At 38.2% G+C, this 27,547-nt stretch overlaps 1 protein-coding gene across 1 annotated transcript; it reads right to left on the bottom strand.

The window, feature by feature from the left end:
- Positions 1-21,517: 21,517 nt before the first annotated feature.
- On the bottom strand, positions 21,518-23,323 carry LOC145991807 (uncharacterized). Its single transcript, XM_083127857.1, has one exon. The coding sequence runs from the start codon at positions 23,321-23,323 to the stop codon at positions 21,518-21,520; it is 1,806 nt and encodes a 601-aa protein (XP_082983983.1).
- Positions 23,324-27,547: the final 4,224 nt, after the last annotated feature.

The following is a 27,547-nucleotide window of genomic DNA, read 5'->3' as shown; positions in this document are numbered from 1 at the left end:
ACAGAACTCTGCTCTACGGTCGGGATCGTCCTCTGTAAGATTTTGCAAGAGTTGTAGCTTGTATGGGTGCCACTTGTTCACTTGCAAAATGCGCATGACACTGCTTTGGCTGATTCCAATTTCCGCAGAGAGGCGTCTGGTCCCCTTTGTCGGACTCCTGGTCATCGCTGTCAGCACCTGCGTTACCCTCCTTTCATCTGTTGCTGTCTTTGTTCTTACAGGCCTGCTTTCGTATGTGACGGAACCTGTCCTTCTGAATTTCTTGATAAGTTTGGCCACGGTGTCATGGGTTACCTGCGTTCTGTGGGTTGCATTGAATGTACGTGCTACATGACGGGTGGTATCAGTCCCAGCCAAAAGAATGATGTCAATCCGTTCTTCCATCGTTAGTGGCATCTCATTTTCATTGGTTCATCTGCCTGAAAAAGCAAAATAAACATTAGTCACCGTTTTCACCATTTGTATGGAGATTATGACTCACCCTGTATATATATATATATATATATATATATATATATATATATATATATATATCACATCAACCCCTTTTCATTTGAAAATTTTGAGTTGAAATCAATATGGCGAACGTCCGCTTGGAACACACCAATGTTGTTCCCCCTAAGCTCATGTTTCTATAGTAGTGTATTTGGTACTATTATTGGCGCACACATAGTGTACAAATGAAGAGCTCATATGATTAAACAGCCCGATTTGGCTACACTTAAAACTATGCCAAGATACCCATATGCCCCAATTGCTCAGGTGTGCTATGCTCTCAATCCCAAGAATCTTGAATCCTAGTGTACAAATGAAGAACCCTAACAGACAGATTTGGCTACACTTAAAACTAAGCCAAGTACCCATATGTTTTTATTGCTTACAGTGTGCCACTCTGTCAAAATCCCAAGAATCCCGAATTCTAGTGTACAAATGAAGAAGCCTCAACAGATTGATTTGGCCATGTGTACAAAAGCTACATCTGTGAGATTGTTGTCCATAAGCTTGTCAAAAATATGCCCCTCTTGATATTGTTTTGGCTACACTTAAAACTAAGCCAAAAATGCTGATAAGAGCTTTTGCTTACACAGTAGTATAATGTAATATATGCTTAAATACTTGTTACCTGGAATATGCTCAATATTTTAATTGGACACCAGGCCCAACTTGCATATCTAGTACTAAGACAATGCATTGTGCAGAGGCCTTCTAGAATTGCTCTGTGACTCTCTCATTTCTTACATCATAAACATATGATTTTTCACCTATTAGAATAACACTACATATGGTGTCATCAGGGAGTGTATTGTGGAATTCACAGATAATTTTAATGTTTGTCCTGTCATTAACCACAACTTGTTTCCTTTTTGAAGTGTTGATGACAAACATGGGTCTCTGTGCTTTGAATTCATCTGGTGTGTAATACATGTCTGTATTGCCAGTAGGGACCCTTTTGTATGCTGTAAATGCTTCATAAAATTTAAGAAAATCATCCTTGGACATGTTTAAATTATAATTTTCTCTAGGAAACACCTCATTTCTGCCATTTTTAAAATATATGTTCTTGATGTTGCAGTTATCAAATTTACTTGAATTTTTTTCCTGATTATTGTGTCTACCAGTCTGAAACAGTACCACCACAAAATCTGGCATGTCATATTGTATACTGGAGAATGAGTTTGTAGCATCAAATTCATAATAGCTACCAGTGGCAGGCTTCTGCACACATTGATATGTATAAAATTGTAAAGGTACTTGTGGATTTTTTAGGATATCTGCTTTGTATTTAAGAGCATAACTGGCTTCATATTCAACTACTGGAATTCTTAGCTCCATAGTCTGAATAAGGCACTTGCCCTCATCAGGTAGGGTATTAGGCAGAGCTTCCCCTGTAGAGTTTAATGTACTGTACCTCATCAAAGCATTATTATCATTGGCAGCTCTTCTAAATGTGATTCTTAAACCACCCTTCCACATAATATCTTTGTAATCTGAGAAGAATCCTGGCAACAGGCGCATAGGGAACAGCACTCTGTGGCTCTTAGATATAATTTTATCACCAGCCTCAAATCCACCTATTTTGTAGTAAGAAGCCTCGGTTTTGGATAATTTTAGTGTGGCCAAAGCTGTAGAGGTAATACCAGGGTAATCCACTCTGTTTATAACAACACCATGTTTTCTGATCTCAATTTCAGAGAACAGATGTGGCACAAAATTGTCTACCAATCTTATATTTGAATTTGCCGGATAATCTGTTCCATCGAGCTTTACAACATCAAATTTGATGTATAGATCTGCTCTGTGGGGGTGTATAAAGCAATCTCCTACATCAAGATCAACCTCAATCTCTGTGTTGGGTTGATTTAAATTTGCAAAGGTCCTCCTGTTTGGGGGGAATGATTGTAGCTCATAACTCTCAATATTTTCCATTTTTTTTTGTATGTATTTTTATTTAAATATTAATTTCTATGATTGCAGTTGTTGTGGCTCCAGCAAAATCAACTAATTCTTCTTTTTCATTAGTGACCATCAACTCAATGTAATCTATTCTGTTATGGCACACAGGAAAATATAATGTTGGTGATGGAGTGTAGATGATGGGCTCCATGAATTCAGAGTTAGGTTTAAATGTTGCAATGATGCCAGTTTGTTTGTGAGTGCCTATGCTATTTGATTTGGTGATCATACCCTCGGCCACATTACAGTGAATATTCAGAGTCTCTATGGCTAAGAATTTAGGTATATTAATAGCAGTGTGTTTAATTTCTGGTTCAAGTTTTGTGTTGTTCTCAAAGCCTAACAGCTCTCCTATAGTACCCAGATCCACTGTTTCTGTAGCAGACACAATCTCTACTCTGTGAGTGACAGAATTTTGAGTTAACACTATACCTCTTGGTAACTGAGCATTTAGAGTAGACAGATTATATTGCCCTGGAGTGATAACAATTTTTTGATCACCAACTGCAATCTTGTTGTTGTGGTGTGTAATATTAGGGATCAAGTACATGCCATAAAATGCTCTGAGAGCTATTGTTTTGGGATACACTATATCATCATGTAATCTAAGTTTCAATATTGAATTTTGGCTGGTGAGATGGAATACCCCCATGATGCTTCAGATACCACAGGGCCTTTTGAAAATTTTCAATTGATGGTTTATTTATTTGAGACAGATATCTAAGAACAGATAAACACAGATGTCCACAATTAACACCTTTGAAATTTTGAACACGGGCATTATTGTAATAAAGATTAGTTGATTTTAGATATTTTACTAAATTTTCAGGTGGAACACCTCCAAATGAATCAAACACAAATGCCTCATCGTTTAAATATTTAAGATAACAGATCCAGTGAGTGCCCTGATTTTTGTACTTATCCAAATTAACTATGCCACACTCTTTGTTGAGTGGTTGTTCTGGTAAAGAATCAGACATGTACACACCTCTAAAATTTTTGATGCCCAGTGGCTTGATTAAAGCTTCAATATCTTGGTTTGTAAGCGGCTCTTGTTTTTTTAAACTTATTCATGGCTCTCTTAACACCTTTGCCTTGTTTTTCCATAGCCAGGTTATGGCGCTTCAATTCATCTAATTCTTGGCATCTATTACTGTTTTTGCTATAGCAGCTGATCCCCCAGCCAAGCTCCCCACAGCACCAAGTGCTGCTAAGATGGCCGGGATAGTAAATATGAAGCCACCTGTATGCAATTTTTTTCTAGATTGCTGTAATTTTTTTAATTGAGGGGTGCTAAGTAATAATTTCATACCATGGCCCTTGGCAAGACAAGAGCTATTTTTCTTGCGCTGCTTTTTGGTTAAAAGACTATCAATAGTTTTAAGAGATTTAAGACCTGCATAAGGTATCTGATACATAACACCCTTGGCCTTCATCCTAGGTTTATTATATACATATTCTGGGATTACATAGCTTAATTAAGTGGCTTAAATTTATTTAATCTATCACAACCCCCACCCCAGTTTTTGTTTGGTGTTCATAGCTATGGTGGTCCCCAATGCTGCTATTCTTTCACTTAAAGAAGCATCTTTGCTTACAAATCTACCAAATGCAGCCTCTTCTAATTTCTTGTCTGCAACATGTCTCTTGTCAAGATCAGAATGTGTGTTGTATGCTATGTCATGGTCTCTACAAGCAGCATCTAGGGGATTAACACCAGGATCACCTCTGTTTAATCTATGCTCCAATTTTGTGCCTGGACCACAATACTGATAGCCTGGAATGTGTAGTTCAAATGGCAGCTTGTTTATAATGTCATTAACCAACCCCCGGCCCTCAGAAATATTCCAAAATTTAGGTGGTAGAGTATTAATAATTTTTATAAGATATCCAATCCCCTTAGTGTCATTCACTATAAAATTAGACAATTTTGTGCTTATCATGTCCATAATTCCAACCTTTTCATTGTAAAAATTGTGGTTGCCAGCATTTTCCTCCCCAGCTATCACCAATAACCTATCCACAAGTTTCCTGACATCATCAACCCACACAAATTCTTTAGGCAGGGTGTTGTATTGTTTCCACTGCCTGTCTTAATTTGTGACCATATGGGCTTGATTAAATTATTGTATTTTGCTCCACTGCTAGACTTGACTCTTTTTTGTGTGGGATCATTGTTCTGGTATAGAGCATCTGATTTTATTAATATTTCTTTGTAATGCTCATAATCTTGATCTGTATAGCTGCCAGGTCTCTTCCTAGTCATCAGTTCCCACAATCCAGGTGTGCCAGGGTACTTAACAAAAGCACCTTTTTCTCCAATATGAGATTCTGAATATACAATCAGATCATCTCCCATAAATGTTACTCTGAAATTGCCAATTCTATGTATGATGCTACCATCACGCTCTGTGTCAGCATATAAGCCAAAGACCTCATCTTTGTTGTCTTTAGGTGTGCTTAAATATTTTTGAGCAAGAAGACCCAATTCAATAGGATCCTGAGTAGCTTCAATTCTTCGAGGGGCAACAGGACTAGGTGTATGAATACTGGAAAGTGGGGTGATTGGATAATCTAATATGTTCCTTGCAGCTACAGGTACAAGCTCTGTGATCAAATTTTGATTTTGCTCTGTAACAGTTTTGATATTTTTACCTAATTCACTAATAGCATCAATAATAGGCTATTCTGTTAGTTTGTGTTGTTCATAAATTCCTCGGTTCTCTGATTTCCATCCCTTAAATCTTTTTACAAGATAATCTCTTAATTTAAGATCATCAATGATTGGCCTTTTCATGGTTATTTATATATGTTTCAATGTCTAGAAAATTGTTGATTTTATTTCTGTATTTGCCACTATTGGGTTTTCTTGTCATATCAATTGTGACAAACCCATAGCTATCCTGGTTCCAGCACCTACTGCAAAACTTAGAAAAATCATTGTAGCTCAAGTCCCCACCTACATATTCATCATGTATGTGTTTGAGGTTGGTATGATCTTGATGAAACACACATATAAAATTGCTGTTGTCTCGGATCAGCTGCTTCGGTATTTTAGAAAGAGTCTGTGCCAGGTAGAAGCAATCAATGTTTTTGTGTCGGCCCTGTGTAAAGAAATTTCTAACCTTGTTTTGATTATCCAGTATAATGTCATCAAACACAACAACAGAATTATCGAGACATTCATGAAGTGGCTTAACATCTGATTCAAAAGTGGCAATATCCAGTCCATCATATAGCTTCATCAGCTGCTGATATTTTAATTGTTCCAAGCTCTTAGAGAAAACATACAAGTGCCTGTTTTTCCAGTCTAACCAGTTGGGTGCCAATAAAAAATTATCAATCATTAGTGTAGTTTTACCACAAGCCGATGGCCCAACAATAAGACATCTAATATTATCAGGCAGCAACTTGCCATTTCTCTTAATCTGCTGTTCAGGTTCTGGCAGCCTTTTTATAACATCCCAGGTGCTCATATTATCACTTTGTCTGCATCGATCCAGCTGTGTTCTGGGAGTCCTAGCCATTTGACAAGTATCTTGTTGCCTTTTCTGCGGATGATTTTTTCTATGAGATATGTGTCAGGCTGCTTAGTTTTGCTGAGTTCTTCTTCATAAAACCTGCCTTTGAGAATTTCTCCTCGGTGGTCTTTTATTATATATGTGTATCGGGTCCCAGGTTTAACTTGAACCACTGTAAATAATTCAGTGCTCCAGTTTCTTGTAAAGCCTCTTTTGAATAAGTGCTTATATTTGCTGATTCATACTTGATCACCAACCTTGTATTTGGCTTTTTTTGTTGTTGGCTGGTATCTAGGATAATAAACAGTACTGATCAATTTTTGCTCATCAGATGAAGTTACCTCAGAGGGCTTCATGTTGATTGTGGAATGGACCGAGTTGTTATATTTATGTAGAAGTTCTGGAAGAATATTAATCCATTTATAATTACCTTGAAGTGTAAATTGTTTATACATAAGATTTTTTAGGGTTTTGTTGAATCTCTCTACAATTGAGGCCTTGAGATCACTGTAACTCGAATAATGTTGTATTGACTGGCTTTTAATAAATTGTTGGAACACAGAATTATAAAATTCTTTGCCATTATCTGTTTGCAAATAGCGCGGTGATCTTCCACTCTGATTGATGATTGTCCTGATGGCTTCTGTAACACATTTTCCAGTCTTGGATTTGAGTGGCACAGCCCAGGCAAATTTTGAAAATGTGTCTATTACAGTGAGTAGATACTTGTAGCCCTTGTTGATTTTGTCTAAGTTTTTCAGCTGTCCACTTGCCATCTCAATCAAGTCCCCTTGCCATAAATCATCTATGCCTTTTGTGACTACTGGCAGTCTCTTATAATTATGTCTGGCTTGTCTGTGTAATTCATCAACAATAATTTGTCTAGACATAGTATGTAAACAAGAATATTGCAACTATCTGATGTTCAGCAGCTGATACTACAGGATTTTCTAAATATAATTTGTCTCCTATTTGTATATTAAATTCCAGAGAACCATCATCTTCAGCATAAGATGATTCTAATGTATTGGGGTGTGTAAAATCCTCTAACTCTACACTGGTGACCTTTGCTTTGTTATCAGCATTTGTTATTGATAAGGTAGGGTAGTGGTGTGCCTGTGGTTGTAGCCAATATTTGATCTTGATTGGTCTAAGTGTTCCCCCAACAAAAAAACTGGTAATAAAATTGTGCAGGGGACAGCATATATATTTTGCCACCTGGTGTAAATGGTGAATCATATTCTTTGTTGGGGATACTGTACAATTCAAGAATTACTGTATGTTTAGCATTCTCGATTATGCCAGTTATTTCTTTTTCTGCTGTAAGCAATCTACTTGTTACAGATTCAAGGTGCTCATTCATAGTCCTAACAACATCATCATGGCCTGGCTTGATCTTTATGTCCACAACAAGTTTCTTGTATTGTTGCACAATTTCTTGTAGCTGGGTGGCAAAAACAGACAGAGCATTTGCTTGGTTGGATTCCATGCTTCCTAGCTGTTGCTTGATATTAGCTACAATTTGCTGTAAATTTTCAACAACTGCCAATTTTGAATTTTGAGCAGTAAGATCATGGACTTGTCTTCTGATATCCTCAAACAGGGCATGCAGTTCATTAATATGTTGATTAGTTGGTAGAGTGGCCACTGTCTGAGTAAGTTGTTTGATCTCTGTCTGGATATTCTTGATATCTTCTGATTTCAATATGCGATTCACAGCTCTCTTAATATTTTTAAGTTCCTGTGATGTAGGCAGATTTGATACAGTATTCTGCAAAGATTCAAGTGCCAATTTCACATTATTTAATTCAGAAGCATCAGCCACACTTCGCTAAGCATCTTGGAGCAGGGTTATGTCTGCCTGAGTAGGTGTTGATTGTTGTAAAATTTCAAGTTTTGTTTGGATATAATCAATCAAATGATGAAAATGAGATAGCTCAGATTCAGTGTGGAGGTTTTCAAGTTTTGTGATCTGTTGCTGGACACTGACAAGGGTGTCTACAATACCAGGCAAGCGGGATTCTAGAGATTCTTGCACATTTGTCAGATCACTTTGCACTGCTACTATGGTACCTTGAAGATGGGTTATGGTACTCTGAATTTTTCCAAACTCTTCATATGTTTCAAGTTGCAGCTTAATGTTGGCAACACTCCGAGTTATAGCACTCAAAGCATCAGAAGATGGCAAGTTGTTCATAAAATTTTCAAGTGTCTCAATTTTTTCTTTAACCTCGGCTATGGCATTGTTCAGAGGGTCCAGATTAGGTATCTGTAGTGATTGAATCTGTTCTTTTAGAGTGGAAATCACTAGATCAAAATCTTCTTGTGACTTTATGCTTTTGACAATTGTTTGGAGCTGTGCCTGGACATTATTAATTTGCTCTTCCAATTGTTGTTTCAATTGCTCAGAGTTGGTAGCCTGAGTCTTAAATTTGGCTTGAAGAGCTGCTACAGCTTCCTCTAAATTTTGAAAATCATCTAATGTAGCCAAGTCAGTATATTTTTGAAGCAGCAATTTGAGTTCTGAATCAATTTTAAGAAGAGGGTCCATGCATTGTAATTTCTAGTTGAAGACTGGCATTGAGTGTGGTTTGTAAAGCTTGTAAATCACTTCTTAATTTCTTGACTCTGACATCAAGCATCAGAATCTCATCACTGTGATCTTCATGCCTTGTATGGCCAAATATATCATTAGGCATTTTTGTTTTAGTGGTTATTTATTATTGAATATCTGATTCTTAATTCTATAAAAAAAGGTATAAGCTTGTCATTTGATCCCGGGACCTCAATATATAAACAATCACCAGCAGAAACAGTATATACAGTGCCAGAAATCATGTTTGAGTGCTTAATTCTATAAATATTTCTCCCTATTGAAACCTTGACATTACCCTCTGGAGTTGTAATACATTGTAATTGACCACCTACAGGTAATTGATAATGATTTAAATTATTGTTAAATATGTACAATGTTTTACCTGTTTCATCATCAACATCTGTAAGTATGCTGTTCAGATGAATAATTAACAAAGCACTTAGTTTAGATATTATATCAGAAGAGGGTGCTGGTGTTGGCAGGTCCATAATAGCCTGTTTTTTGAACCCAAATATGTTCATAGGCATGTTTATTTATTTCAAATCATGCTTTGTAATTGGGCATTGTTTGCCACTTTTCAAATCACAATGACCCCATGGTAGAGTATGTATGCCACATGATAAAATGCATCTCTTATCATCATGTGGGTCCAGAGCTACTTTTCTTACAACATTTGTAGTCAACAAGTGATCTACACTCTGAATTCTGCATTCTGATGTTCTTATTATACTCTGTGATTTGAGACAATTTTTGTAATCTTTAAATTCAAGCTCTTTGTCAACAGTTACTCTGCCAATGCCCTTGGCTTTTTTGGCAACAACATCACTACATGTTTCAAAGCTGTACATCTTGGCCCTTAACCCAGCAAATGCCACAATAACATCACCAAGTGTCTCATCTTTTAACTTGCCAGGCACCTTTTTGTTGTGGGGTTGAATCTTTGTATGTTCACTGGTATCAAGATATTCAAGCAATGCAGGCTGGGACATATCTTGATAAACATCTTCTGTCTGAATATCAAGAATAAAGCTATCTGTGTCCATGTACATCAGTTTTACACGATCATTATAAAAAGGTTTCAATTCATCATAATATAGCTTTAAAATGTGTAATTTGGCCAATTCCAATATCACAGCCTCCACATAAATGGGCTTATCAAACTTAATCTTTGTTTTTTTCATGTTGAAAAGTACCATATTTTCATCATAAATTCTTCTATAATTGAAATTAGGCTTTGCAATCAATTTTTTGCTCAGGCTGGGGTCAGTAATTAATTTAACATCAGTATGTTTTCTGACATTTTCTATGGTTTTGCCATACATTGAATTTACATTCAATTTAAACAAAGTTTTATCAAATTGGTTCATTGCAGATGTTCGAAGCTCTGTGTTTGTATCAATATATGGCTTCAACCATCTTGAGTGCCTGAACCTCAAAACTTTGCGAACTTTGGTCACTTGAACACCATGATGCATCAGGAACTGGAGGTTTTTCTAATATATGACATAATCCTGTTTTGGCTCTAGAGTCATCATGAGCTTCTTCTGTTTAGAGCCAGGTGAACACTTAACCTCAGGAATTGGGGGCAGATCAGAAAATTTGTTGTGTAAATCATCAGGAATTGTCAGATCAACTTCTAAGAACAGGCCATAGTCACTGTCATCAAAATCCTGAAGATCTTCAATATTGAAATCTTCAACCCACTCAAGCCCTGCATATGGCAATTTATCCATCATAGCATAACCATACAGGCTGTTGGCATCCACATAAAGTATAAAATTTGATGGCAGGGCTGGATCATAATCACGAATATATTTGTTGTTGGCTCTGGCTTATCTCTGAGAACATTGCACCATGCCTCCTCTTATACATTGTTCCATAAACAGATACATATCTTGATCTTGGATCAGATCCAACTGCATTTTAGTGTTTGAAAACATTGCAGACCATGCTAGGCCTGGTGCACTGTAGAAATACATTGGATCCAGTTTATAATTTTCCATGGAAGATTTTCTAAATGCCTGAAGTATATCAGCTAAGAGAGTGACATCAAGTTTTAAATATGCCTTGTGATAATCACAAAATGTCTGGCATTTTAAATTGTTCCACATCAACTGGACATGGTGATAATCTTCATCAGTGATTCCAGATGCTCTGAGTTTGCTGTAGAACTCTTGTTGTGGTTGCAGAGAACACTCATCAAATTTAGAAAAATCTGTAACATAATCATATGGATATACACCCTTCCGCCTAATTAATTTCAGGTCCTGATTTGGAAACATAGCACATGTGATTTTGAATTGATCATCAGATAATTGACTGGCCAGTGTAGCCAGGCTAGCCGACAGAATTCTGTAGGAATCAAGAAATCTTAAGTGAATGGGAACACCATTAATTTTAATTATTTTGCTAATAGCAATATATTTCTCATTATTTTCTGCTAAAATATTTAAATTCTGCTTGTCAAACCCCTCGTACCTGATCAGATGATGAAAATCATAATTGGATGCACCATGGCAAAATATAGGGACAAATTTTGGTCTCTGGATCTTAATATTACAGCTATTACACAGGGCCATTTTGAATTTACCATCTGTATGAGAATGGTGTTTCACCTTGATATTTGTATCTGAAAATTCAGAATCACATACCGGGCATTTTTCTGCATTGTTGAAATCTTCAATCTGATCCTCTGTTAAAGGCAACATGGGTTTTGATTTTAATAAGACATTAGATGCTATGTTATGGCACTCATTTTCTATTCTATGTGCAAATTCTTTGATGGCATCTGATCCCATGTATAAATATTCTTTACTAACAACCCCATCCTGTACAACCACATAATAAAAACTAGAAGGTTCATGTAACTGGTATGATGTAATTGAAGATTCATCAGGATCTTGGCTGCATAATGCAAGAGGTTTGAGGTTTGATTCAAAATCACAGACTATATATGCTGGATGTTCCAACAAGGTTTCAAATTTTTTTTAATTTTGCGTTTTCACTTGGACTAGGCATCACCATATGAACAGGTTTATGATTCCCACAGTATTTCAGATGCTCAAGTAACTTGTTTTTAGCAATTTCTGCATTCACTTCCCGAAGCCCATTCACCATTTTTCTAGCATCAAATACAGTCAAACATCTTCTGCACAACTTGAATATTGTATTGGATTTGCCTTGTTGTTTTCTGACTAAAGCTTCAAGACTGTGTATCAGAGTGTAATGGTATGTGTCATCCCCTTCAATTAAGAGCAGATCAATCGGGACAGTAGAATCATCATCAAGTGTACTGATTCTGAGAGGTGCTATCAAGCAATTGCCACGGCCAGTAGAACAAATAAAAACATTAATAGATAATTGTTTACCATTGATATCCCTGGCCTTTTTTTCAAAATTATCAATATTCTGAACAGACATTGGATATTCTAAGCCCTCCATAGCATCATCAAAATCATGTTCATATTGTTTATAATAACTTAATCTTTGTGGATCCCTTAAAACTGGAAACAAAGCAGCTAAAATACACCACAGAAAACATTTCTCATCATTATTTTTTATGTTAACCACGGCTTTTTTGTTTTTAATATTGGCAGGTAATGACAGATATGTAGATCCTTGTAATGGGCTGAATTCAGAAATATTAACATAGAGCTTGTGTGAAGTTCCACATAGGCTCCATCCTGATTCATTTGCTGCAAATTCAGAGTGTTTAATATTCAATTGCTCTATCAAACTGCTTATTACTTTGTGTAAATTTGTATTTGAATATATAGCTACAGTTTCTGTTATGTGGGGCTGTGTAAATTTTGTGCCATTTGGTTTCTTATATTGTGTAAACAATTTGAGGGACAGCTTATAAGAGCCATTTTGTGCATTTAGAATTGCCTGCACATCAGGATTTATACTGTTCAAAAAATTCTTAATATCACATCTTGGCTCTGATTCAAAACTGTAATCCCTAAGTTGGCCAGCAAAACTGCTATGGATAGGTGGTGCATAGCGTGGCTGCTTTGCCGGTCTAGCATTAACAGGTGTTTCATGCTTCCTTTTCAGACCAGATGTAGATGGCTGTGAGGGCAATATTGATGACTGTACATAACAAGTACACTTATGCCTATTGTAATATGCTTTGCTTAATATTTTATGGCATCTTGGACACAATTTAGTAGCTTTTCTGCATTTTTCTGGATCACAATTATGCCGGTGCCTAGCCCAATTAGAACTAGATATATTTTTATTGCATTGATTGCAATATTTCAAGTTTGGCATTTTTATTGTTTGTTTATATAAAATTTCTTGCTCCAAGAAAACAGAACTATGGATAGTATGCCAAAACAATTATAACAGCAGTTAGTGGCTGAGCTGGTGCTTTTATACCCAGACAACAGCAATAACTAGGCTCTGGTGATCCCCAATATAAAATAGTTTTGCTCTATTATGCTGTTGTATAACACACTTTACCAGGTATCAAACCAGGGAGCTATCAGCTGGATATCAGCTAGCAGTGAATATTCTCAAAGTCTCACGTGTGGGGATATTATTCTGCTACATGTATTTCAATCTCACACATTTTACCAGGTATCAAACCCGGGAGCCTCTTGATTACAAGGCAATAATACCAACACTTTGCCATCAGGGAGGCCTACACACTCTACCTGGTATCAAACCCGGGAGCCTCTTGATTACAAGGCAGCAATATTAACATTTCTCTATGGGGAGGCCTCAAACCCAGGAGCCTTTGATTACAAGGCATATAAGCTATGGGGCTATGCCCACACTCTCTACCAGGTTTCAGACCTGGGAGCTATGAGCTGGATATCAGCTAATACAGCTGTGCAGTGAATATTTTCAAAGTCTCACGCGTGTATATATTATTTCAGAGCAAAGCCTTTTAGAATTGGACTCAGGGAGTGGTGTCCTTTTAGTAAGAATTTCCCGCTATTACACAGAAATATTAATTGAAGTTTCATGCCCTTTCAAGTGAATTGGAGTCAATGGCATGAAGGCCTGACATGCTATCATGCAAAAGGAATTTTCCCTAGAATTGCACAGAAATATCAATAATGCCCCCTTTCAGCTTATATGCGTGCCAGCATATAAAAGCCCCCATGCGTGCCAACAATAATGGAATATGAAAGCCTCTAAGCGTGCATAATTTATTGCCCGGGGCAAGTAATGCATCAATTTTCCCAATCGAAACTGTCTGACAGACTAATGCATTTCTGAGCTAAGTAATTACTGCCCCGGGCAATAAACTGATGAAAGATTAGGAAGAAAACAGGTAACAGTTCCAATTTGCAGCCTGGCTTTGTCCAAGGTAATCCTGTAATCTGTAAGGCACCTACATGAGCATTTTGGGCTTAGTTTTAAGTGTAGCCAAAACAATATCAAGAGGGGCATATTTTTGACAAGCTTATGGACAACAATCTCACAGATGTAGCTTTTGTACACATGGCCAAATCAATCTGTTGAGGCTTCTTCATTTGTACACTAGAATTCGGGATTCTTGGGATTTTGACAGAGTGGCACACTGTGAGCAATAAAATCATATGGGTACTTGGCTTAGTTTTAAGTGTAGCCAAATCTGTCTGTTAGGGTTCTTCATTTGTACACTAGGATTCAAGATTCTTGGGATTGAGAGCATAGCACACCTGAGCAATTGGGGCATATGGGCATCTTGGCATAGTTTTAAGTGTAGCCAAATCGGGCTGTTTAATCATATGAGCTCTTCATTTGTACACTATGTGTGCGCCAATAATAGTACCAAATACACTACTTTCTATCATGAGCAATTGAACTCAGCCTAACTGCTTTACTTTTTATAGGGGGTGTTAAGAGCCCGTATCACCGCTGGTGACGATACCTAAAAAATAGGTTCTTGCGTCAACCTTCTGTGCTCGAACAGTCAAGTGTGTGGCTTTAAATTTTACTGAGTTAAAGATCAAATATGAAATTTGTTATGTCGCGAAGCCTTTTTTTAAATACATTATTTATTACGTAGTTTTCCTTATCTCAATTTCGTAAAATTCACTTGCTCGCCAATTGTATGTAATAACTTAAATCAACATTTTAAAGCACAAGAAAGCTTCAAAAATGAAACTGATCTTACAGAATTTTCTTTAGAATGTCTGTAGCTTTTCGACGTACAGAGCAATGTATGTAAATTTTAACTTCGACTTTTCTAAGCTGGTCGCACTAGCCGTTTCCCCGTTTGTACCGCTGGCGCTCCTATTGAACCCCCCTCCTCACTCCTCGGCCGTCCCTTTTTTCTTTCACAATCGGCCAGTCTTCCCTTCCTCAAGTGACAAGAAGACCGCATGCCGAGAGCTAGGAAAAGAAAAAAGAAGGCAGGGAAAGGTTTTGGGGGAGAATCAATGGTTTGGGCGATGCTTGTAAACAGTTTTTCACTACGCGATATCCTAATACCAAATCACGATGAGTTTGTAGTGCAATGACAACAGTGAAGGACGGTGGATTTCCCCAGTATATTGTTCACAAATGGGAAGGGCTAATTGCACAGTACACCTTTACAAAATTTTTGCCCGCAGAAGAAAAATTGTGCCAAATTATAACTTTTTTTGTGAGAACACGATAGTCCATTACCAAGGGATTTTTTTTAGGGGGAAGGTGACTGTACCTAAAGTTTTTAGGTAAATACGAGGGTGGTTCAGCATGCTCCGCCCCTGACCCATTTCCATTGATAGTAGAGACCTGTAATTTTATATGGAACATTGTTCATTCTTTAGACTAATATCCACAACGTTTCAAGAATTTACAACAATTTCTCTTTTTGTTACAGGTTGATGATCAGTAAGAAGTGTAGCCACATGTGAAAAAATGGAAAAATCTGAGGTCGAGCAGTGATAAAATATTTACTCCAGAAAAATCTAACACCGAAAAACATCCATACAGATGTGGTGGGAACTCTTGGAGACTCTAGTCCCTCATATGACCTAGTGAAGAGATGATGCCATGAATTTAAATGTGGTCGACAGACCTGTGAAGATGAGCATCGTGGTGGCCCATCTGCAACGGTGACCACACCAGAAATGATTACAAAAGTGCATAACATGATTTTGGCAGGCCGGCGAGTGACTGTTCGCCATATAGCAGACACATGGCATCTCAACTGGCAGTGTGCATTCAATTATTCATAATCATTTGTTAATGAAAAAGATCTCTGTACGTTGGGTCCCGAGAATGCTGACGGTCGACCAAAAGAGGACACGTTGTGTGACAAGTCAGAACCTGTTACGGACAATAAAGGCTGACAAGCCAACGTTTCTGAAGAGATTTGTTACAATGGATGAAACGTGGGTTCACCACTTCGATCCCGAAAGTAAATGCCAATTAAAGGTTCAACCATCAAAGGGCAAAGTGATGGCATCTGTGTTCTGAGATGCAGAAGGAATTATTTTGATAGATTATCTCCAACAGGGAAAGACAATCACAGGTGTTTATTTTGCAACCCTAATTGAAGAATTACGTACTGCCATAAAGGAGAAACGCCGCGGAATGTTGGCCCGTGGTGTGTTGTTCCATTGTGACAATTACCCCGCCCACACCTCCCAAGTTGCGGTGGCTGCAATTCATGCAGCAGGGTTCGAAATTGTCCCTCATGCCCCTTATTCTCCAGATCTGGCCCCCAGTGACTTCCACCTGTTCCCGAACATGAAGAAACACCTTCGTGGAAAACATTTTGCCCGTGATTCCGAGGTTATGGATGTTGTGAATGCTTGGTTGCAGGACCAACCAAAAGATTTTTTTTCTGCTGGGATTGAAACACTGGAAGGCCGATTGGAAAAGTGTGTTAATGTTGCAGGGGACTATGTTGAAAAGTGACAGTGATTTGGTTTTCCTACGAGGGTTCCTTCTATGTCAGGGGCGGAGCATGCTGAACCACCCTCGTATTTTGTAAATTCTATCTGGTGGTGGATTATCAACCAGGCACGCAAATGAATGACTTTTTAGCTGTCGATCATAAATAAGTTCAATGAACGTTCATTGTCAGTTTGAGATATTTCTGAGGGTCAATGGTAAAAAATACTTGATGATCTGTTATGGAAATAGTGCTATTTTTAAACATTTTGAACGTCCGTTCAATTTAATTTCGAATTTGACTCCTTTTTATGATTTGTAAGTAGGGGGATAAAATATATTTACTTAATACTTTACTGCGTTATTTTTTCACCAATTACATATATATATTACAGTCAGACCCAAGGATAAATCGCAACATAAGATAGTTCTGTGTCATCATATACAAAAGTACTTTTAGGCATAGGTCTTATGTAAAATAAAATACATTAATTATGTTGTTTTTTCTTTTCCAAAGACATTATTTAGTGGAATAATATGACAGACTTACTATTGATAATGACTATACAAAACACACCATAAAAATTTCATTCACTTTCGACTTTCTGGGTCCGGCCACCGTGAGGGAGTGGTTTGCAAATCGCACTACGACGCCAGGGCTCCTGGGTTCGAATTCCGGATTGGGCGCGGATGTCTGTGAGTGTCCATTCATCAATTTCATCATATCATCAATTCATCACTCATCCCCATCTTCGCAAATTGGCCAAAAGTGGCACAAAAAAGTAAAATGAAGCAAATCAATCAATCAACTTTCTAGATATATGACAAATAACACTATGTAATGTAACACTATTTCTGTATAAGGAATTTTAGGCGTGCTCAGATCCTCCGATTATGGGGAGCAAGGGCTTTGATAAAAGTTTAGCTGACGAAATAAAGCCCTCATTCCATCTCACCAGGCTCGTGTGTGTCCCGACGCACCTAAAATCGCTTTATTAGATGAATTTCAACTTCAGTGGCACCATTGTTCTCTGCTGGCGCTTTATTTTCCATCTCTGTCGTTCAAAGACTAATTTACGTATAAACGTGGATTATTACCTCAAATTCAAAACAACTACACATAATTTATTGATGTGCAATTTATTCTGCAGACACATACAGATAATACAACTAAAGAATAAAATATGTGGAAGTGTTAATAAGAAATTTGCTAGTGGGAGAGTCCAATTACATAGGAAGTAATACACTACCCTTTCGCTACGTAGTTACTTGCAACTTTCGTCGGTTTGAAAATAGTATTTACTTTTATTTCTATAAAAGCATAATGTTGTTTAAGAACGGTTATAAGATTCCTGTGCACTAAATTTCTAAGTGAGACTATTAAGCAACTTCTCCCTCACCCCCTCATTTACGCAGCGTATGCAAAGAGTGTGAATACTTTTTTGCTGAAAATGAAAAATGAACCACAGCAAGAAACTAATGAAATACGTCTGTTTTTATGAACAGCTGCAGAATTATCTACAAACTTGTTGAAATTCACAATTTTGCTAGCTTGTACTCATTGGACAAAATACATAGAGCCAGGGACGGCGCTACAAAGAGGTTAGGGGGGGGATAAAACCCCCACAACAGATCTAAGCTCCCTATAGCCCCCAGATTTTTATAGTACGGTAGACGCCTTTCGATCGAAAATAAAAGAAGTAGAAGCTATCTTACGTAATATTTTCCATTATAAAACTTCCCTTAGGGCAACGCCATTGCAATGCTCAAGTACATTTCCTGCTTTTATAAGATCGCAAGATTATTACAACGTGTTGTACTTAAAATCGTGGTTGGAGGTGGCAGCTGCAGATCTGCATGGATCAACAACGGACATTGATTATTTAATACGTACTAAGTAATTGTTAAATCACAAGTCTCCAAACTTGCCAAAAAAAAATTACAGATACTCTGCTGCCTATCTGGTAGGTGGATGTGTTCAGTGGCTGTGGGATTGCTGTTTGGTTGTTGGAGGGTCAAACGATGATGATAATACGATGCCTATGAAGCTAAATGTTAACAATTATTATCCTTTGTAAATCATGTCACTATTTTTGGAACGAGAGTGAAAAAATATTTTTTATAAGTTGGAGGATGTTACCAATTCTATTGTGAAGGTAACACTGAGAGAACAAACATATTTTCAGTGCAAATTCACCTACACAATGAGACAAAAGCATTGACTATCAATATCTATTTGCGATTGCCGTAACTGCTTCACCATACTGATTTCTGTACGAATGCAGTAGACGTTATTTCTTGTAAATGCTATATTTGAAGAATACACATGATTACATACACAAACTAACAAGTACAACTAGATTGTGTTCCCGCAACACACCCGCACGTCTTGGTAGAATGTTCCACTGCTGCCGACCTAGAATGTCTTGAGGCAGTGTTGCCAACTTTACACGCTGCTTCACTGGCGTGCTGCAAGTCCAACTAAAATACACTGATTAATGATTAAAACCTAACATTCTCCCCCCTCCTTGATTTACTAAATCAACATAAGACACTACAACAAATTATTTCTCTGTTGGAAAAGGGATGAGTTTATGAATTGGTCTTTTAAATGTACTGTGAGTAGTGCGAACGTTCACTACTCTCACAAGTTTATCAGATCCTGTGTAGACCTCTTCGATGACTCCAGTCCTCCATGTGAGGGGTGGAACATGGTCTTCCTTCATTAGCACCAGCATTCCTGGTCGGAGATTGGGTTTGGTTGTTGTCCATTTGGTTCTCTGCTGCAGGTTGTTGAGATAGTCCCTTGACCACCGCTGCCAAATGTGTTGATAGATCCGTTGAATCCGTTGCCACCGATCCAGGCGATTTTCTGCTATATGTGTCACATCAAGCTCGGGAAAGGATGTTAGAGCCTATTAGGAAATGACCTGGGGTGAGATAACTATTGTCAGTAGGGTCATTGGACATAGAAGTGATAGAACGTGAATTTAAACAGGCTTCGATTTGCCAAAGCAAAGTTGAAAGTTCTTCAAATGTGAAGTGCTGATTTCCACTGCTCTTCTTAAGTGGTATTTCATTGATTTTACCGCTGCTTCTTGCAGGCCATTGAAATGGGGCGCATGTGGAGGTATGAAATGCCATATGAAGTCTTCTGATGCTGCATACTTGTGTATTTCAGTCTTGAATTCTTGAGACTCAAACAGCTGACGCAATTGTTGTAGTTCTCTGTAAGCTCCAACGAAGTTTGTTCCATTATCGCTGTATAAATTTCTACATTTTCCCCTTCTTGAAGTAAATCTCCTTAGAGTTGCGATAAAGGCAGATGATGTTAGATCTGAGACTAATTCTAGATGTATAGCCTTTGTAGTGAGACAGACGAAGACTGCAACGTAACATTTTCTCGAAATCTTGCTTCTTGCATTTCCTGATTTCACATTTAAATGGACCAGCATAATCCACTCCTGCATTGAGGAATGCCCTACCTGGCTGAAGTCTTGTTGATGGTAGTTGACCCATTAGTTGCTCTGACGCAGATGAGTTTTATCTTGAAGCAAGGTAAACAATTATGTATAACCTTCCTGATAACTTGTCTTGCTCTCGGAATCCAGTATTTTTGGCGAAGTGAGGCCAACAGTAGCTGAGAGCCCGCGTGAAGTAATCTCTGATGCTCTGCTAGTATAATGAGTCTTGTTAAATGATGCTCTGATGGCAATATGAGTTGGTGTTTGCTCTCATAGGGTATTTGAGCATTTTGTAGTCTCCCACCTACTCTAAGCATGTTGTTTTCGTCTATGAATGGATAGAGACTTCTTAATGGACTATCCCTTGCCACTTGTCCATTGCGTTGAAGCTCCTGGAATGCTTCTCTGAAAACATCTCGTTGTGTTGCGTTGTGTTGCGTTGTGTTGCGCTGAGTCTTAAATCGTTTGCTGTTAGCTGCTCTGTTTTCTTGTTTTCACGATTCTTTGTGTTGTGAATGAAACGCTGGCAATAGGCAATGACTCTAATTAGTTTCGATAATGACGAAAATTTGTGGATGAAGGTCGTCGATGGAACTTGAATGACTAGTGATGTGACCCCCTTTCTTTCTTCTGTAACTTCTTCTTTCTCTGTGTGTGACGAAGAATTTGGCCATGATGAAGATTCTTCACTCAAGAATGTGGGTTCATTCCACCACAGTGTATTGTCTTGCAATGTGGCCGGTTCTACACCTCGAGATACAAGGTCCGCAGGATTGTCATGTGATGACACGTGTCTCCATTGTGAAGGACTTGTTGAATCTTGAACTTGTGCCACCCTGTTGGCGATAAAAGTTTTCCACTTGTTTGGTGGCGATGACAGCCATGCTAGGACTATCTTCGAATCTGTCCAAAAATATACTTGACTGATTGCAAGATTGAGTACCGCTAATACTTTCTTCATTAATTTGGCAAGTAAAACTGCTCCACATAGTTCCAGACGTGGAAGTGTAACCTGTTTTACTGGAGCCACTCTTGATTTGGCGCAAAGAAGTTTAACTGCAACATCACCACTTCTGTTTGTTGACCTAACGTAGATTGCTGCACCGTAAGCCTTTGTACTGGCATCGCAGAATCCATGAAGCTGTATGTCATTGATTTTTCCTTCAATCAAGATGAATCTACTGACTCGTATATCATTGATGCGTGGTAGGTTTCTATACAACTGCAACCATTGCTGCAATAACGTCGGTGGTAAGCTCTCGTCCCAATCGATGCGTTGAAACCACAACTGTTGAAGAAATGCCTTGAAACTGATGACTACATGACTGACCAATCCAAGAGGATCGAATATTGAGGCGATTATTGACGTTACTCTTCTTTTGCTTATTTCTGCTGCGTGGGCAGATGTTGATTCTGCCTTGTTGGCGATTAAGAATTTGTCTGTGCCTGGATCCCAAAGTAGACCAAGAGTTTTGACACCTTTATCCTTATCTAACTGAAGTGGTAACTGCACTTCTCTGTGGCTATGAGGTACTGCCTCTAAAAGTGCGGGATGGTTAGAACACCATTTTCGAAGATTGAAACCGCCACTTCGTAGAAGATGTATTAATTCTTGTTGTAATTTCAGTGCATCCTCTACACTGTCGCTGCCTGATAAACAATCATCCATGTTCCATGTACATATCTTCCCTTACTGTTCTTGCTGCATTCGGATACAGGTGTTGTTGCTGTTCAGGTATCATTTGTGTACATGCTATTGCGTGGAATGAAGCTGGTTTTGTGCCATAAGTCACCGTTAAAAGTTTATAAGTTTCGACTGGGCTGTCTGATGAGTATCTCCAGAATATTCTCTGCAATGGTAAGTCGTCTTCATGTACCATAATTTGGCGGAACATTTTCTCCATGTCTGCTGTGAATGCTATGCTGTGTGTGAGAAATCGTAGAATGATGGAGTACAGATCTTGTTGCAGAATTGGACCTGCTAGTAAAATGTCGTTAAGTGAGTTTCCAGATGTAGTTTTGGCGCTGGCATCATAGTCAACTCTGGTCTTCGTTGTGCTGCTGTCTGGCTTGAATACTGGATGATGAGGCATGTAGAATACTTGTGTGTCATTCTTGACTGTGTCTGATTCTAACTTTCTCATGTGTTCTAAATTCTCGTATTCCTTCATGAAGTTATTGTAATCTTCTTTCAGAGCTGGCTGCCTCTTCAATCTTCTCTCCAGTTGTTCCAGTATACTCATGGCTTGCTGAGTTGAATCTCCTAATTGTGGATGATTTGGGAGTTTAGGTAGACGTACTATGAAACGACCAGATGGTGACTCTATTCCTTCCAACTCCCAGAAGCGTGTAAGTTGTTTTTCCAAACTGTCATCTGTTCTTACAAAACATGCAGTGATTGATGAGTTGCATTCTTGAGGCATAGATGCACCCAGTATCCATCCAAATTGCGAATCTTGCAGAACAGGGTAATTGCCTTCTCTACTTAGACGTTCTGGCTTCAGTATGGAGTAGAAAAGCCCTGCGCCAAAAAGAATGTCTACCTTGCCAGGTTTATTGAATGCGGGGTCTGCCAGTGCGATGTCCGTTGGAATATTCCATGTATCGTAGTTTATGTGCTCTGCAGGCATATCTCCAGTGATTTTTGGCAGAACTGAACAAGAGATTGTAGTTGAGAAGTCATTCGCGAGTGATGAAATGTTCACATTCACACTGAAGCGAGTTTCCGACGTTGAGTTATTTATCCCATGAATTGGAATGTACGCCCTTTGTTTCTTGAGACGCAGTCTTTGTACGGTTTCCTCCGTAACGATATTTGACTGACTTCCATTATCCAGTAAGGCACGACATGTGACCAATCTTCCGTCCCTATCCTTCACTTGTACCAAAGCAGTTGAAAGTAGAACATGCGGTGTGTGTCTGGTCTTGAAACTGCAGTATGATGCTTGCGTATTCCCCCGATTGTGAGTCTCTCTCTCCGCCACTGGGCCTTGGGTGTCGGTGTGTCTGTTCTGTAATTCCCTTCGAACAGCACCGAGCTTCCGTTGATCATCGTGCAGCAAAGTGTTGTGCTTCTGTGAACATGCTCTGCAATTGCCTGATTTACAGTCTCTGCTTCGATGTGGCTTCAAACAGTTCCAACACAATTTGTTTTCACGCACACACTGTCTCCTTTGATGTATATTTGCACTGAGAAAACCTGGGCATGCATACAGAAAATGAGAAGGCTGTTGTTTACCATACAAACATGCATTTGATGAAGAAGCCAAATATGAATGTGACTGCTGTGTAGTTTTGTTTTGTTTGGTCCTTGCCTCATTGAATTTATTATTCCTTGGTGTCTGGCTGTTTTGCGGTTTGATAGTTTCTAATGCTTGACATTTATGCTCGAGAAATGTAAAGAATTCTGAGAGTGGTGGGAAGTCTTGCTCAGTGTGAGTTAATTCCCAATCACGTCTTGTTTGCATGTCTAATTGAGATAGGAAGTGCTGCAATAATACTACATCCTCTAAAGGTTGCGACAACTGTAATGCCTTTAATGCCGAAAGATTGCTAGTAATGGTATTTGCGAAGTGACGCAAATCTGACGCATTTTCCCTACTAACTGAGTGAATGTGCAAGAGTTCCTTTATGAGCTATGAGCTTCTTGTGTTCATAGCGCTGAACTAGCTGTTCCCAAGCTATTGTGTAATTGCCTTCAGTGATTGGCAAATTCTGGATTAAGCATAGTGCCTGACCCTTAACAGCTGATTTCAAATAATGGAATTTCTGAATTGCAGATAAGGTGTCATTGTTGTGCACTAAGGCTACAAATGTATCCGAAAACCCTAACCATTTGTCGTAACTACCATCAAAAGTAGGAAGGGAAATCGAAGGTAGCTTGAGCTGGTTGTATTTATTTGTAAATTTCTGATTTGCTGATTCTTGACGCTGATTATTGATTGCAGCATGTTTAGAAATTATGTTTTGCATTTGAACCTTTACTTGAAAGTACAACTCTTCAACTTCAATGCGGTAAGTTTCATGTTCTTCTGACTCGTCGTCTTCGAGTTCCAGCTGTGTTTGCACTTCATTGAATTTTGCCCAAACATCTGATAAATACAGAGCACGGCATTTCACCTCCTCAATATTTTGAGTTTCCTCAAAGTTCTGAATGAATTCTAACAAACGTGTAAGTTGCCCCTTTACAACTGTTAATTTCTTGCGTGCTTCTTGATTCAATGTAAAAGGAAGGGAAAGAAACAAGAGGGAAGGAATTGAGCTTGTGTGGGTGTTGTGTTAGCAGAAATGACTGATCTTTGTACAGCTGATTGCCGCTCCTGACTTCAGACGTCAACAAGGCTGCTCGGAGCTCCGTTGTTGATAGTGGCTGCAACACGAGAAGAATTGCTGGCCGCAACGAAATGAACTGCGCGCAAAATGTGCCACGCCCGAAATGTTCATGTAACTTTCTCAGTTCTCGTACTGAGAAATATACGTATGCTGCTATGTTCAATGTATGTAATACACATTAATGCTGCTGTTCAATGTGTGTAATACACTAACCGAATATACCGAGTGTGTTCTTGAAGCGACACGCACGTAACTCTACTGCAATGACTGTTTTTCACATCACAAACTACGCACTTGATAACGTCCACAATGGCATCCGTCCGCACGGATGACCATAAATGTTTGCGATTGCCGTAACTGCTTCACCATACTGATTTCTGTACGAATGCAGTAGACGTTATTTCTTGTAAATGCTATATTTGAAGAATACACATGATTACATACACAAACTAACAAGTACAACTAGATTGTGTTCCCGCAACACACACGCACGTCTTGGTAGAATGTTCCACTGCTGCCGACTGAGAATGTCTTGAGGCAGTGTTGCCAACTTTACACGCTGCTTCACTGGCGTGCTGCAAGTCCAACTAAAATACACTGATTAATGATTAAAACCTGAACAATATCATTGACATAAATCAATGGATACAGTTGTAGCTCTCGCACTGGGCAGAAGTGATTAGTAGTGAAAATAACTACCAATAGTTTTATATGTGTTTCACATCTGATTCTTCTCCATGGAATAGTAATTGGCCACTCGGCATAAATTATTTTCCAACGTCATAAATAATAATTTATTAACATGTAGACCTAGGCTTTCAAGGAATAAAACTGCCCAAGCTTGCTGATTTTTGCACTGAATTGCAATGTTTAGTTGCACAAAGGCTAATTGGGACAAAACCTACAGTCTATAGTGGAATTCGAGCCACTTAATTAAATGTGCCTAACCGTGGATCGAACTCGTGACCCCTCGATTACAAAGCATCATTATTTCCGCTAACCGAGGCGGGGAGGTTGCTACGCCCCTTGTGGGTACGTACTTACATGTTATTTACCACGGCTACAGATATTTAATCTCAGGGGGATAGGTTCTTTGTTTGAGAATTCCAAATAAGAAAGCGTTTTATAGCCAAGAGGATATAGTAAAATGCAGATCTATATTCTGAGAACTTGACAAAATACAGAGAATATATATATATATATATATATATATATATATATGTATAATCGAAAAGGCTTCTTCTTCTTTTAAAAGGCTTCTTCTTCTTTTAATATGGAAAAAGCTTCTTCTTCTTTTATTATGGAAACGGCTTCTTCTTCTTCTAAAAGGCTTCTTCTTCTTTTATTATGGAAACGGCTTCTTCTTCTTTTAATATGGAAACGGCTTCTTCTTCTTTTAATATGGAAAAGACTTCTTCTTCTTTTATTATCAAAAGGCTTCTTCTTCTTTGATAATCGAAAAGGCTTCTTCTTCTTTTCTTCGTTTAATTTATTATCTTCCTTTAAAGCGGAATCTTATTTATGTGCTCGCTTTCCCCCCGCTTCTTTGTCAAACAATACAAGCTATACTTGTAGAAAGAGTAGGGTCGACTAAACTGACAATAGCGCCACCTCCTATTTAACGACCAGGATCGCTAATAACCAGCGCTGCCAATGGCCCAGTGCGACTAATACAAAAAGCGCAACCGAAAAGTGCTTCGGGGCGTCTAATTTGACACAGCGCCACCGGTGACAAACAACCAAAACACTGACGATGTTCTCCTCGTCAGGAAAATAAAAAGAGATACATTTCTGAATTCATTTGCTCACCTAATGACTTTCCTAAACGTTTCATATATGAGCATGTTCTTAATTATCTTAATTTGCTATATACAACATTTTATTCACTCCTTCTATAATTTTTATACTCTTCCTTTATATATTTTTTATTTACTATAATATATATAATCGCTCTTCTCCGCTCCTAGTTTGTACAATGAGCTCTGCCCTTCTTTATATGGCATGCTGCCATCTATCGTCGCTTCCGAGAAACCATTCCTCCTTGCAACCTTCATTGTGTCATCGAAACTGGCACGTGACACAATATCCCCCTCCTTGAGGATGAAAAATTTATATATTGGAAAGTTCATTTGTAAATTTATAAATTTTTCCCTCGTTCTATGTGACTTCTCTTACTTCCTCCGTGCAGTTGTACCTCCGGATATTCTCCAGGTTCTCCCTTCTCTCTATCTTTGTTCCTGTATGCTTTACTACCGCTGTGTTCCGAAACAAATTCATGACCTCGTATGGACCTTCATATATGAAGAACAATTTCTTGATTGCTTTCTCTGATGCTTTGCTCATTGGGTGTGTTTTGCAAAATACTAAGTCTCCCTTTTTTAATTTTATTCTCGTACCATTCTCTGCTTTCTTGTTCATTTTCTTCATTCTCTTAATGTATATGTCTAGTAATACTTCCTTAGTCTCTTCTTTGGATATTACTTCCCTCGGCCAATCAAATTCCTTGAAGATTCCGGGTTCTTCCATATATCCCAGAAACAATTCGGCCGCACTCTTCTTTGTTTCCTCAGATATAGAGTTATTTATCCATCTTATGGCTCTGTTAACTGCTGCAGACCACTTCGTATGATTTTCATGACATAACATTCTTAGAATTCTTACTATTTCCCCGTTATATCTCTCTATCGGGTTCGAACTTGGATGATACCTAGTAACGTTTATCATCTTAATTCCTTTAAACTTCAGGTAATCTTTAAAGTATTCCGATACAGATTGTGTACCATTATCCGTTAGAATTTTTAATGGAACTCCATAATGTTTGACAAATCCTTCTTCTAAATATTTTACTATCTCCTTTGCTGTAGCCTTCTTGAGGTTATAACATATTACAAACTTACTGCACACGTCGACGCATGTAAGAATATATGTAAATCCTCGCGATCTTGGGAGAGGTCCAATCAGATCAATAGATATCATATCTAGAGGATTTTTTGCAGTTACGTGTAACTCTTCTCTTTCCATTTTTAATTTGGAAGGTTTAGTTTTTATACATAACATACAGTTTCTTACATGATCCACCACGTCTCTCTTCATACATTTCCAGAAGAAAAATCTCCGGGCAAGTCTCAATGTTTTATCAATCCCGAAATGTCCAGACTTCTCATGCACTTCTGCGAGTACTTTTTTAATTAGTGCTCCAGGTACGCAGAGTTGCACTTGATTGGATTTCTCTATGCTTACTCTAAAAATCATTCCTTCCTTAATTACATATTTTCCTTCTATCTTCGCTCTTCTCATTTTCTTTTCGTTTTCATTTCTATCTCCATTCAAGACATTTAAGATGCCGCTTAATTCTTCGT

Source organism: Lepisma saccharinum, chromosome 8 (genome assembly GCF_977018435.1).
Source record: "Lepisma saccharinum chromosome 8, izLepSacc3.1, whole genome shotgun sequence".
Classification (NCBI taxonomy): Eukaryota; Metazoa; Arthropoda; class Insecta; order Zygentoma; family Lepismatidae; genus Lepisma; species Lepisma saccharinum.
The sequence above is the reverse complement of the archived record's forward strand: the minus strand, read 5'-3'. Positions and strand labels throughout refer to the sequence as shown.

Bases quoted from the DNA above. Each gene is read 5' to 3' on its own strand.
- LOC145991807 (XM_083127857.1), bottom strand. From the start codon at position 23,323: ATGCAAACAAGACGTGATTGGGAATTAACTCACACTGAGCAAGACTTC.